This window comes from Rhamphochromis sp. 'chilingali', assembly GCF_963969265.1.
Source record: "Rhamphochromis sp. 'chilingali' genome assembly, chromosome: 17".
In the NCBI taxonomy this organism is placed as follows: domain Eukaryota; kingdom Metazoa; phylum Chordata; class Actinopteri; order Cichliformes; family Cichlidae; genus Rhamphochromis; species Rhamphochromis sp. 'chilingali'.
In genome coordinates, this window is record NC_137944.1 from 28,637,178 (window position 1) to 28,649,473 (window position 12,296).

Here is a 12,296-nt window from a genome sequence, read left to right on the forward strand (position 1 = left end):
TGTCTGTTGTGTTTTACTGAGTCCTGGAAAAGTGTGAGAGTGTGTGTGGGTAAGAAAAACAGTTTGGAGGAGTGGCTAAGAGCTGCCGCAGCAGCTAGCTTCACTGTGAGCCACTCCCTTAGAAGGGATCCTCACACAAAGTGACTGAAACAGAGGGTCAACTGAGAAATGCACTCGAGGTGGTTTCACATTTTTCCTTGAATACCTGCCAGCTGAAACTTGTGTAATTACAGGGTAGAGTCACATTCTGACACTAGACGGTGTTATAAAGGTGATCTTGTGCTGCAGCCGCACTTCCATTTCTTCACACAACATCTAACCTGCACAGTAAGATCCAGATTATCTCTCACCGATAGTAACAAAGCAAAAAGACACAACACACGTTAATTAAATAGAACCAGTCACCCAACCAGTTTTAAAGGAACCCACGTCCTTACATAGAAGTTTCTAAAGTAAAGTACTGAAGACTGGTTTTACAGGGCATTTACACACCGCAAATATTTACTGAGGATGTGCTATCTTGAAGTAGTCATTACTGTGTCATTCAATCTTTAGAAAAAGGTGCGGTTCAACAATAACTGCACGAGCAGAAACAAAAACGCCGCATGTTAGGATTAATAGAAACACACGAACTGAAAATGATCCAAGGCTGCACCTGACGCTTAACCTTATGAGAGATTTTCCTCTAACAGCGAGTGTTTGCAAAAGTTACAAGTTTCATTCATTTGTCAGCAAATCATAGAAACTCAAAATTAAAGTCATTGCAGTCTTACAGATGTGCAACTTTTGAAATGTTACCACTGTCTGCAGATCTGCAAGCATCAAACGAAAAGTAAACCAACTGTGCCATCTAGTGGCTGAAAGACGACATAGGACATCAATAAAGGGGGGGCAGAAATCTTTAATGTAAACTGTCATGTAGGTTTTTAGATGATTACTTTCAGAGTGCAAGGAAATAAGCTTCATCTTAAAAAACAAATAAAAATAAATCTACTCATAGCAGATTATAAATAGGTTATCATGTAACATCTTGAGTGTCAATAAGCTGCCTCGCTTCATTGCTTTTATTGTTCAATGACAGGCAGTTAAATAAAAACGGTGGATAAACCGACAAATCTGTCAATAAAAAGCTTCAATAACATCCCGAGAGGCTTCCGAATCTTCCTGATGCTCGTTTCAGCTCATGCTCAGTAGAAGCCGGAGTCCTGAGCAGCCCAGTTTGGTGTCTGAGGAAATGACACAAAAAAAACACATCAAAAAGAGAACAAACACAAAGGTAACAAGAAATTTGTTCCAAATTAGGAACCATCATAATAAAAAATACCTGCCAGCTATTCTGTCAAACTGACTGACAGCTGGGAAAAAAGTTCACATTAAAATAATAAAATCTTACAAAAACTACTGAAGTACTGCAAAATTAAAAAAGGAAAAGAAAACCAGGAGCCATAATTATAACGAACTGAGACAAATACAATGAGATATATGCTCCTGTTTTTCCACATTTATCCACCAGAGGGCAGTAGCATGAAGGAAAAGCGTCTGACACATGATTAGGCAGGTGAGACACATTTGTATCTTTAAATACAAACACAAACGTTTGCATTTTAAATTGTGTTTTAATTCACTTGTCCCAATATGTTTTTTAAAAATGAAATCACAGACGAGTGATCATGCTTACTGTTATCCTGCACAGATAAAAATCCTGCAGTATTCACTCAGGCTTGAATAAAATACTGAATAGAAATGATGGTTTGCTGCCAGCGTTACAATCAAATGCTGTCATGATGTTTGCAAGAAAATTTAGTTTTCTTAACTTTGTTGGACCAAACAGAAATGCTTCACTGTGCTGTTCATTTTGTCTTCCAGCAACAACAAACACGACCAATGGGTGACATCTTTTAATCCCTGTGCAAAGTCCTCAGATTACCTCGTTCCTGCTGCTGTGTGCCATCTTTTTCTCAATGTTCATCGCCAACATCTGGCTGCGGAAGGACAAGCTCTTGGTCTTCTCGATCACCTGTTGGTACGGCGACACTGCGTTGTTGCCCATCACGACGTGACCCTGAGAAACACTCGCAGGAATTAATATTTCCCCCCTCAAGGACTGATTTTAAAGTACTTCAAAAATAGCGCTCTGACAAGCAAAGAAATACACAGTGTTACTACTCAAATCAGCAGTCATGGCTGTTTACGCTCAGTGATTTGAAGCTCATCTGGATCAGCGAATGCAGAGCCTCACCAGTTTTGAGTCGATCTTGGCATCAAGTCTGGCGTTACGGATGAGGTTGACGATCCACCTCTCCGCCTCCTCAGGCGTCATGTTGAGTTTGTCTGCCAGCATGCTGGGAGGAGAGAGTGAAAGAGGACGAGGCGTTTCATTTCAGTAAATATCCTCTGGTTAAATCCAAAAGTCTGCTTTTGAATATACTTTAAAAGAACAAGGACACGAGGTTAAAAAAAACAAAGTAAATAAATATGGGAGCACAGAGGTCAAACAAGTTCAGAATATGAATCAACTGGGCACAAAAAGTTTACAGATCTTGTAGGTTTAAAAAAATAAAACTTTTCCTCTAAAAGCAATTATAACTTCAGAAATAAAGACACTGCATAAAAAACCCTGACATACTTGATGCTGATGCACTGATGAATGCGGCAAAAGGTTTCAAAGATGAAGAGTCGGGCATTCTCGATGAAGTCCTCCAGACAAGCGACCAGAAAGAAGTCGTTCACAAGAACCTGACAGGGACAAAAACACCAGAGTGGTGAGCATCCATCAGGGTTTATACATACCAGGAACAAACAGAAGACCGAATGTTCTACAAATGAGCAATTTTTAGTTCCCCTCTGCCAAATACAGGGTTTGCTTTTCAGCAAGGAAATAACTACATTTCTGCCCCGAAAGATTACAACCCTCACCCTGCAGTGCTGAAAAGGTGCGTATATTCAGAGCATAATAATACCACCACATGGCAGCCACACATTATGTGCAGGCAAATATTTTCTGCGATTTAGATCTTCAGCTACTGGTTATTCAAACCTGCATATTAAAATATCTCAGTGAAAACCATCCAAGTAACGATGCAGCACACATTTCTACAGAGGCTTTTTTTGTATAATCACACAGGGCTGTCAGAACTCGCAGCTGAAGTAAGTAATGCTTTTATATTTACAGCAGACAGCAGTGGATGGCAAATTTCTATTAAAAACGAAATAAAAGGGAAATAAAAACACAAAAGGAGCATTACAAAAGTAATTAGCTCAGGTTGTACGTAGCGCACTGAATCAACTCCACACTTTCACAGTAAACTCTGCAGACGCCACATTTACACATTTAAGTCCTGCTTTCTTTCATTTAGTGCCTCAGAGCTGTTTGATCTGCTGGTCTGTCTGCTATCGACTGACGAAGCTGTGGATGGTGCTTGTCCAAGCAATATTTAAGACCGTTTAAAGAACCGCTTAATACAGAAGTTGTGTCCTGTGTTGATCACTACAGACTTATTTGGGAAATTCTGTCAAGCATTTCTTTGACTTGAGGTTATGACAGCAATGCATCAGAGCTGGTAAAGCAGAGTCTTTACTAAAAACTAACCACTCACAACAACACTGGTTAAGATTTATAGAATCTCATTCTTGCAGCTACGTACGGTACACAGTATTTAACTCCATCGTCATGACTAAATTTAACCCACATGGACATTCGGCCCTTTTAACCATCACTGGAGAGCACAAAACAGTTTTTTAAAACCTACCAACATCATTCAAATCCCTAATGATTAGAAATCTGTCACTAAACAGAGTACTACTAGGCTGCGACTGCATTTCTACAAAAATAAAAGCGGCAGCGCAGAGGAAGGATGTTTGAGCGATCTCAAACTTCCAAGAGTTTAGATTTATGAACACACCGATGACAGACAGATGATATTGTGGTTTCATTTCGCAAACAGCTGTTGTGTAATAAATTAAGTCACTCACCACTTCAGCCACACTGAAGCAGCTTGCTAGCTCACTGATTGTTTTCATATTTCATAGAGGACACGAAGCAGGGCCGTGCAGACATCAACTACTTCCTGTCAATCAAGTTCTCAACAAGACTTTAATCCTCAAACTGCACACCGCAAAACAAAAGCAATCATGTTTATACAGTAATTAAGACAAGTTTTTGATCTCCAGAGAAAGAAAAATTAAAAATGTAAATTTATATCCTCTTGAGTGTTACAAACCAACAGAATCCATGACAACAGACTTTCTTAATGAACTATCTTCATTCTTCCATCATTGCGCTCACTCTGTGTATCTGACAGGATAGTTGAAGGCTTTGCCAGCGCTGCATAATTTATACAAGAGGGGTTAAAAGCGAATTGATGAGAGTGCTTCGAGAATGTGCAAAGTGGTCCCCGAGCACAACTGCAAAATAGAAGTCAAGGGTTTTTAAAGAGAAGGCAACAGAGTCTGAAATCTGACAGCTGTTCCGCTTTGAAAATCAAACTGAATAAAAGTAAGAGCCAGCAAATCAGGCCAGACATGGATTTGCTTGGGTTGAATAGCTGCAAAGTTAAATGCCTGGGACTCAGGAGATCACAGCACCAAGGCTGAGGGGGGCTTCATATCACCCCTCAGTCCCAGCTGACAGCCAACTTTTGTGGGGCGATTTAGGCCTGTGCACGATGACAAAAGCACACCGTCAAAGACGAAAAACTGAACGAGGACGCTCAGGATGCTTTTCTTACCGACTCGCACTCCCTCAGCTTCTTCTGTGCGCTGTCGAAGTCAAAGTTCACGTAGAGACACTCCACAAACTCCGTGATTGGGTCCTTGTATGTGTAGGACTCCTTCAGGCGTGAGAGAGAAGCCATCATGTTGATTAAGTCCTCAAGGCACATTTGAAATAATTACTATAATCAACAGTTTCTCGGTCTTACCTGTTGAATGACTTTCACCAAGTCCTTGAGAACTTGCCTGCGCTTTCGTACATCTTTGTTGGTGATGACTGCGGTTGTGAGATATCGCAGGATATGCGGGCACATTGTCTGGATGGCATTCAGGTATCTGAAAAGCACAAAGGCAGCACGGAGCCAGACAAAAGTTATTCTTCACAATTAAATTGGTAGTATCAGCAGTCATTATATTTCAAAAAAGAACCAAGAAAATGCATTCACATAAAGAGAAACTGATAATACAAAAGTAAGGTGGCAGTCAAACTAGTAATATCTTCAATAATGTTCAAAGGTTTAAAAAATGATGTCCAAATGTCCTTGAGGATGGAACATCCAACATAAGCAGATGACCGCATCAGTGGCCTGAGCACAAGCCTGGCATTATATTAGAAAGATGACTGTTCTGTGATATAACTGATTATACAGTGACTCACTGAGGCTGGTAGAGGAAGAGCTCGATTATGTTGTCCCTGCCTTTCGGATGGTTGAAGAACACAAAGAGGGACCAGTGAATGAGCCAGGTCCTCTGCTGGAGTGACTGGAGTGGAGAGCTCACAGACTGAAAGGAAACACAACAAAAAACATGAGAAAATGTGACATCAGGCCGGGGTTTCCCGCAGCATACGGCAAACACAACCACACGCCAGGCATCAGCACAGCTTGGTCTGTATACCAGGGATTATTTTTGCCACTATAAACCTAAAACCAACAACTACACAGGAGTTTAAAAAGAAGAACATGAAAGAACATCCTAGAAGATGCACATATGGTATACATGTGAAAATCCCTGGGGACTTCCTTCTGGAGTTATCACTTTCACAAGATTTTCAGAAAGGTTGACCTTCGACCCCAAACTTGAGATCGGGTCACTGAAATTCGACTCTTCCAAGATTAGTAGATGCACCTACGGTATCAATTTTAAAATCCCACACGGCCTTATTGTCAAGTTTTTGCATTCACAAACTTCTCCCATCTGCGTTTTACGGCTGAGAGATAAAAAGCTGAAAACAGGCAAATGCTCTGACTTCACACGGTTTTATCTGTCCGCCAATACCCATCAAGTAGTGTGCGCTAATGAATGTGGGGAAAAAGCATTCATTGCTGCCTGCAAGCAGCATTAAATGTGACTCAGTAAGTTAGTTTCTATTCATGATGAAAGTGAGAAATCAGGTGTACCGTCCTCCCTTCTAAAGCTGGGCTACAGTAGCTGAAGGCCTGGATTTTACTCTGTTGTGGACACGAAAAGCTGGAGACCTGACGTCTGAGTAGTCATTCCTCTTATACTTCTTTAAAGTTTACTGTCTGTTCCCATGCATGGTTGGTGTACTGTAATATGAACAAGTCACAAAAAACAGGCAGACACGCAGACGTCTGTGTGGACCCTCACGCTCACTGTCAGATGCTGAAATTTATGTCACAGGGACCCAAGCAAACCCAAGGGTAAAACACACTTTAATCATGCTTAACCAGGATTTGGTGCTTTCTTATTTTATATTCACATAAACGTGGAAAACAAACCACCAGGAAACTCTTTCTATGGCCTCTCATGAACAGCATGGTTGGCCAGAGCTTTTAAGCTTTGCTGCCAGTGTGACTCAAGATTCACAAAACTGAGGCCTCGGTCACACTACAGCCCCTTTTCCATTAGTACCTACTTGGATCGACGCACCGCGGTTCATCATAGTTTTCAGGGTTTTAGGTCACAGTACCTGCTACCAAAACCTGCTCAGCTGGGGCTCCAAGTGATCCGAGCAGATACTAAAAATGTAACATTGATGTGCCACTGATTGGCTGGTCAGTTAGTCAATGAATCGTGGGAGCATTGCATTCACAAAAATCGAAACCGCCATTTTTGAAACCCAGCAACGAGTGAAATGCTACAAAAAACAATGGCGTGGTCCCAAGTCTTACGAAAAGCCACAGACCGAGCAGCAGGTATATCGTCGCCTTGACATCCACCTTTGTTGTAGCGTTTTCTATATCGACCACAGGTTGGCAACCTGTCTGTGTGACTGGGGGCTTTAATTCATCACCAGCGTTTGACACAAATGTTTGCCGATCAGAAAAGCATCTTAATGCACTTTAAAAAACAAAACAAAAAAACAAACAAAGTTATGCAACTTTTTTGAGCACACCAGAGAAGTGGATGTGCACCTCAAACAATCTCTTTAATTATTTTCTTACATTGTTGTCGATAGTTTCCCTTAGACGAGTGAGATCCTCCATGGCTGCTTCCCAGTTCTGCATCAGGATCTCAGAAGCCAATTTTCCCCACAGGGAGCTCAGTGCGTTCCTGTCTGTTGAGGGGACCTGAGCAGATAGCAACAAGTTATCAAACCACACCAAGTGCTGTTTAAGAAAAATTAAAGGCATCCAACTTCATATTTACTACACAGTGTATAAGTTCACATCTTACCAAGACGCGGAAGAAGTAGAGGTATTCTGCAGCCCCAGAGTAGTTACCGCATTCATACTGGAACTTGGCGTACTTGTAAAGAGTATCCAGATATTCTTGACGAAACTAGGAAGTAAAATATAGGCGATTAAAATGGAAGCTACATTTCACTGAGTTCTTCCATCAGTACCTGTACGATAATAAAACTGTCTTGAAGCATAATCAGTGAACTTGGTAATAAAATCCCCCAAAGTTGATTCTGTTAACCTGCGTTTTCACTCAATTCAAACTAACGTCTTCAGTCTCAGATGATTTCCCACAGCCTTATAAACAATGCTGCTGAATAACGACAGAAACCAGCACCACTGCTCGTTAGCTGAGACCAAAGAAGCCTCTTGGATGAGCGATGAAATCTAAATGAACAAAATCAACTTTTGGGATAAAACTGTCATTTTTAAAAAGGTATAACATCAAGTGAGGATGTGTGTAAGTAGTCAATTAAATGCTTAAATGCTGAGTAATGGTTGAAATTGCCTTTACATACAGGCACAATATTCATAATGTTTAACATTGTCTCATTTATTCTGTTTTCAGACTACTAGAGTTATCATCTGATCTTGTTTTTCTCCTGTTTAACTAGTCGATTATACATCCTCTTGATTCAGGCTAAAATGAAAATTATATTAAGTCTACAGCTGTGCAGTACAGTGAAATCAATGCTGCATGTTTAAAAAAGTGCTACCATCAATTTCCTCTCTAAGAAATCTGACAGGGAGAGGCTGGAAAGCTGACAGCAAGTGGCTGATTAGTGAATGTGGCAGCATCTTTCATCTTTTTTAGTAAAACAAAGCCCTCCCCTCCCTGACAACAAGCCCCCTTTTCTAATGCACACGATGTGGACAATGCTGGCATGCACTGACTAGTCGGTAATAAGAACTGTAATTTATCTGTACATTAGATTAAAAGACTAAAATTAAGGAAAGAAATTAATTAGAAATCAACAAGTATTTACTCTGATTTTTGAATTAGTAATGAGCACACTGGTGCATCATGTTTGATGTTTAAGGATTCACAGATTTGGATAACAGTCCTGCTGGCTCACTGTGACAGCTGGTTGTTATGGAAACTAAAGCACACATCTAGCTCCCAACTTCCAAGATTAAAATGCAGTGCACCTTTTACCAAATATGAAACACATTGTGCATACACAGCTAACATTTAAATACTCACATTGTGCTTTTCTGACAGATAGTCAAACAGCATCCTCCCATCCCTGGTGAAGATTAAAACAAACAGATGAGATGATGTCAAACAGCTAGACGACTTTCACAGATCACATAAATAAAAATCACAAGAGTAATCTGATCAGAGCTGCAGTGAAGAATGAACAAGGCTTCTGAGAGAGATGAATTTTTCTGACCTCGTGGACTGCATCTGTCGAGTGGTCTCCGGGTCTTCAAACATCTTGACGATTGGCTCCGTCTCTGACTGGAGCTGCTTCAGCTGGGCCACTACAGTACTTCTCTTCTCCCTTAAAGCTGAAGCAGAACAATAAAACACATCAAAAACAAATCAGCAGCAGGTAGACAGATTTACTTTGGCTGAAAACAAATAAATGAATGCAGGACACTACAAAACCAAAGCAAAACGTTCCCTTTAAATGTAACTTAAAAATAACTTTAACCACCTAAGTTCATATTATGTTACTAATATTTCATGATCTCTTAACTCTAAACTGTCCAAGTGTGATTCATCAGTAGTTGGACAGTAATTAAAGTTACACTACAAAGGTCTGGCTTCTATGCTAAACTTTGCTTAAACTTAAAGATTAAGGAAACAATACATAAGATAAGATGGTTTTCTCCTAGATCAAAAGGGGCCTTTGTTATGTGTTTGGTCAACCCCAATGGTTGGTTCCCGTATAGTTAAAGTAAAGAGTTTGTGTTACCATAAAGCACATTACTGTAACCCATTTAAATAACTAAAATGCATTTAAGCTTTACTAAATTAAACCTGAATCAATTATTTAAGTGGAAAATCAAGAGCGCTTTGTTTTATTCACAAGAAAACTCTGTATAACTACGGAAAAACCATTGCTAGCTTAAAGAGTCTGTAACCCATCTGTGGTGAGAGGCATTGTGAACAAATCAAATGCGTCTGTGGTACAACATTTCTTACTGTGTTGTAACAAAGCAAAGTGTTGAGTTGTTTTCTTACAGTGTGGGATTTCCTTGTCCGGATACAGATTTTTGTACACATCCATGGCGAAATCCACCATGTTTGTGTCGCTGAGTAGGTCCAGCTTTCCCTGGAGGAGTTCCTTCTCATTGTAGATCTGTTACAACAACACACATATTCACAGGATTGGTTCCCTTTGAAACGCGAATTCAAATAATGAAACGCCAGATTATCACAGCAGACACGTGAATGGGGTTCCTCCCATTCAGTCAGCTGTTATGCTATGTGCTCACTATAGTCGCTAAGCTATAAGTTAACACGCGGGGTAACAATCATAAGCCAGTTACCTACTGCATGCCTGTTTTATACATTTTCTAACCACTTATGGTGTCGCCAACTAGCATTAAAACAATAATCTGGTTATAAAGGACTAAAGTGTATACCCAGTTGCAAACTAGCTGTTAGCTGCTAGATGACCGGCTATCTAACGTGACTGTTAGCCAGTTAGCTCGCTAGGTCGCATCGCTGCCGGCCACAATCATATCTCACCCTATAAACCCCGCCAATAAACAACTGCATTTTACTTTTACACATATCACGCAAAAACCTCCATACCTCTTTCACAGACAAGAACTCCAGCAAAGGGAAAACCAAATGCCGGTCCAGAAAATGTGCAATCTTGGTGGTGAGATCGTACTCTGCCATCTTGACTGGCTTCAAAAGCAAACTTTATTAACAAAAGAGCGACAACAAGGCTCTGCTAGAGAAACTCAGAGCCCCGCCCCGACCTTGAGACCGCTAAAGCGACGTCATCACATTTCCGGTGAGCGCTTCATTCATTTTGGCTCCTTAGTCCAGCTATCTATCTATTCATCTATCCTTGCCTGTCTTCATTTGGTTAACCATTAATTAAATAGCCATTAATTAAATTATATAAAAATAATTTAATGTTGACTTTTAAGCCCGCTCTGTGCTCGCAACAAAATATAGTTGAGATTTTCTGCCACTGTGCGCCCCCGGTTGTGACCTGAGGTCCCCGACCAAGGCTCTGGTGGCCATCCCACAGTCTGGGCTGAGAACCAAGCAGGCTTTTCCTGTCAGGACACCCACTCTCTGCAACAACATCCCTGAGGAGATCAACAAGCTCACTATCAACTTTTAAATCCATCTTAAAGACATATTTTTATAACCAGACTTACTATTCTGCTAGTGAGTTTTTAAAATGTCTTAATTTTTATTTGTTTTAAATTTTTGTCTTTGATTTCCACTTTTCTTTCCCTCTGTTTCAGCATTCCCAGCCCTAATGTTGTTTCACTTTTATCTCTTCTTAAATATTTTATGTGTTGTTTGTTGAAGCACTTTGTAACTTTGTTTAGATATTTTTATTTTAATTGGTAAGAAAAAGTCATTAGCAAAGTTGTAAGTGCACATACTGTAAAAATTAGGTAAATGAGAGAAAAAAGGTTAAAAATTAAAAGAAGAAAAAAAACCTCTTTATCCACAGACAAATGGCAACAGGTAAAAAACAAACAACAACAATGAATGGGCTCATTAAAAACAAACAAACAAATGACTAAAATTGGTCTGCTCTTCTTTTTCATTATCTAACTAAGATCAAATTATTCTCATATTTGCCTAATGAATACTCCAAATCAGCCTAAGCAAACCATTGGCAGGTCAAAAGATAATTCCTGTCAGTGATAATTAGATGTTCTGCTTAAGATCATTGGGCACTTGCATTCTTAAATCTGAAACATATTACCTACCTAAATATTGCTGTACACCAAATGCTCCCTAGTGAGATGTAATATGCAGTCAAATATTTAATCAGTAGTCTTCCCAGCGGGTCACAGTTTATTACAAGATAGATATCTGGAGTCCCTGCTGATCCTATCTACTCAGCTCAGTTTTTAGTTTGTATTCTGAGGTTGCATAATGTTTTCTGGAGCAAGAAATATCAAAGAATCCACCTCATATAGCTCTGATAATGTCACCGTGTCTCTGTAAGTAATCCAACCACATGAATGCACGATTGGTTTCCGAGCTCAAGCTGTGTGCTGGTCTGTGTTATTACAGATTCAGATGGTTATCCCCTGTAGCTGTTAGGCAAACTCCAGACAACCTGAAACATGATCCACTAAATGTTTCTGACTTGGCACGAGGTAAAGACACCTTTCAAATAAGTAAAACTACAAGAAAAAAAACATCTTTTTTATTGTTGAATTGTGAGTGACTGTGTTTTTCACATTTTTAGAGAAGCACTGGGCTTAATCTGAAAGGGTGTTCATTTAATGTATTCTGAAACATTTTGGAGTCTTTGTGCTCCGTGTACATGCAGGCAACCAGAATGAGTCTCTGCTGTTTTACTGACCCCCCCGAGGTCAGAAAAGGGGCCGGTTAGGCAGGTAGCAGCTGTCACCACAGCCGGGACTGTGATATCAGAAATGTGGGTCATTGAGTTCATCAGCATCAGTTAATGAGCAGGAAAAAAAAGCACTCCTCAGCCCACCGGGGTTGTTACCAGCTCGAACCAGCTCTCATCAAGTCAATACTCATGGAGGAAGATCCGTTCTCTTCAGGGAGGAAGTATTGGTTGTATCCTGAGTCAGATGTTTTGTAGGAGCAGAGGAGGGTTGATTGCACACCTCTGAGCCTCTGAGGCTGCCAGAAAACCAATGATGAGGGAAAGATGGCTCAGCCCGAAGCCAACGTGAGTTCATTTATCTCAATACAAGAGATCAAGGAGCATAAAAAAGGTCTTAGTAATCAAAAATGTTCAAATCTCACTA

At 40.2% G+C, this 12,296-nt stretch overlaps 1 protein-coding gene across 1 annotated transcript; it reads right to left on the reverse strand.

The window, feature by feature from the left end:
- Positions 1–892: 892 nt before the first annotated feature.
- eif3eb (eukaryotic translation initiation factor 3, subunit E, b) lies at positions 893–10,281 on the reverse strand. Its single transcript, XM_080862257.1, has 13 exons — positions 10,123–10,281; positions 9,547–9,664; positions 8,750–8,867; positions 8,560–8,602; positions 7,351–7,455; positions 7,119–7,244; positions 5,369–5,493; positions 4,920–5,046; positions 4,728–4,829; positions 2,627–2,736; positions 2,240–2,342; positions 1,928–2,062; positions 893–1,226 (listed from the first exon to the last, which is right to left on the reverse strand). The coding sequence occupies exons 1-13, from the start codon at positions 10,210–10,212 to the stop codon at positions 1,188–1,190; spliced, it is 1,341 nt and encodes a 446-aa protein (XP_080718383.1). The 5' UTR covers positions 10,213–10,281; the 3' UTR covers positions 893–1,187.
- Between the last annotated feature and the right edge of the window lie 2,015 nt (positions 10,282–12,296).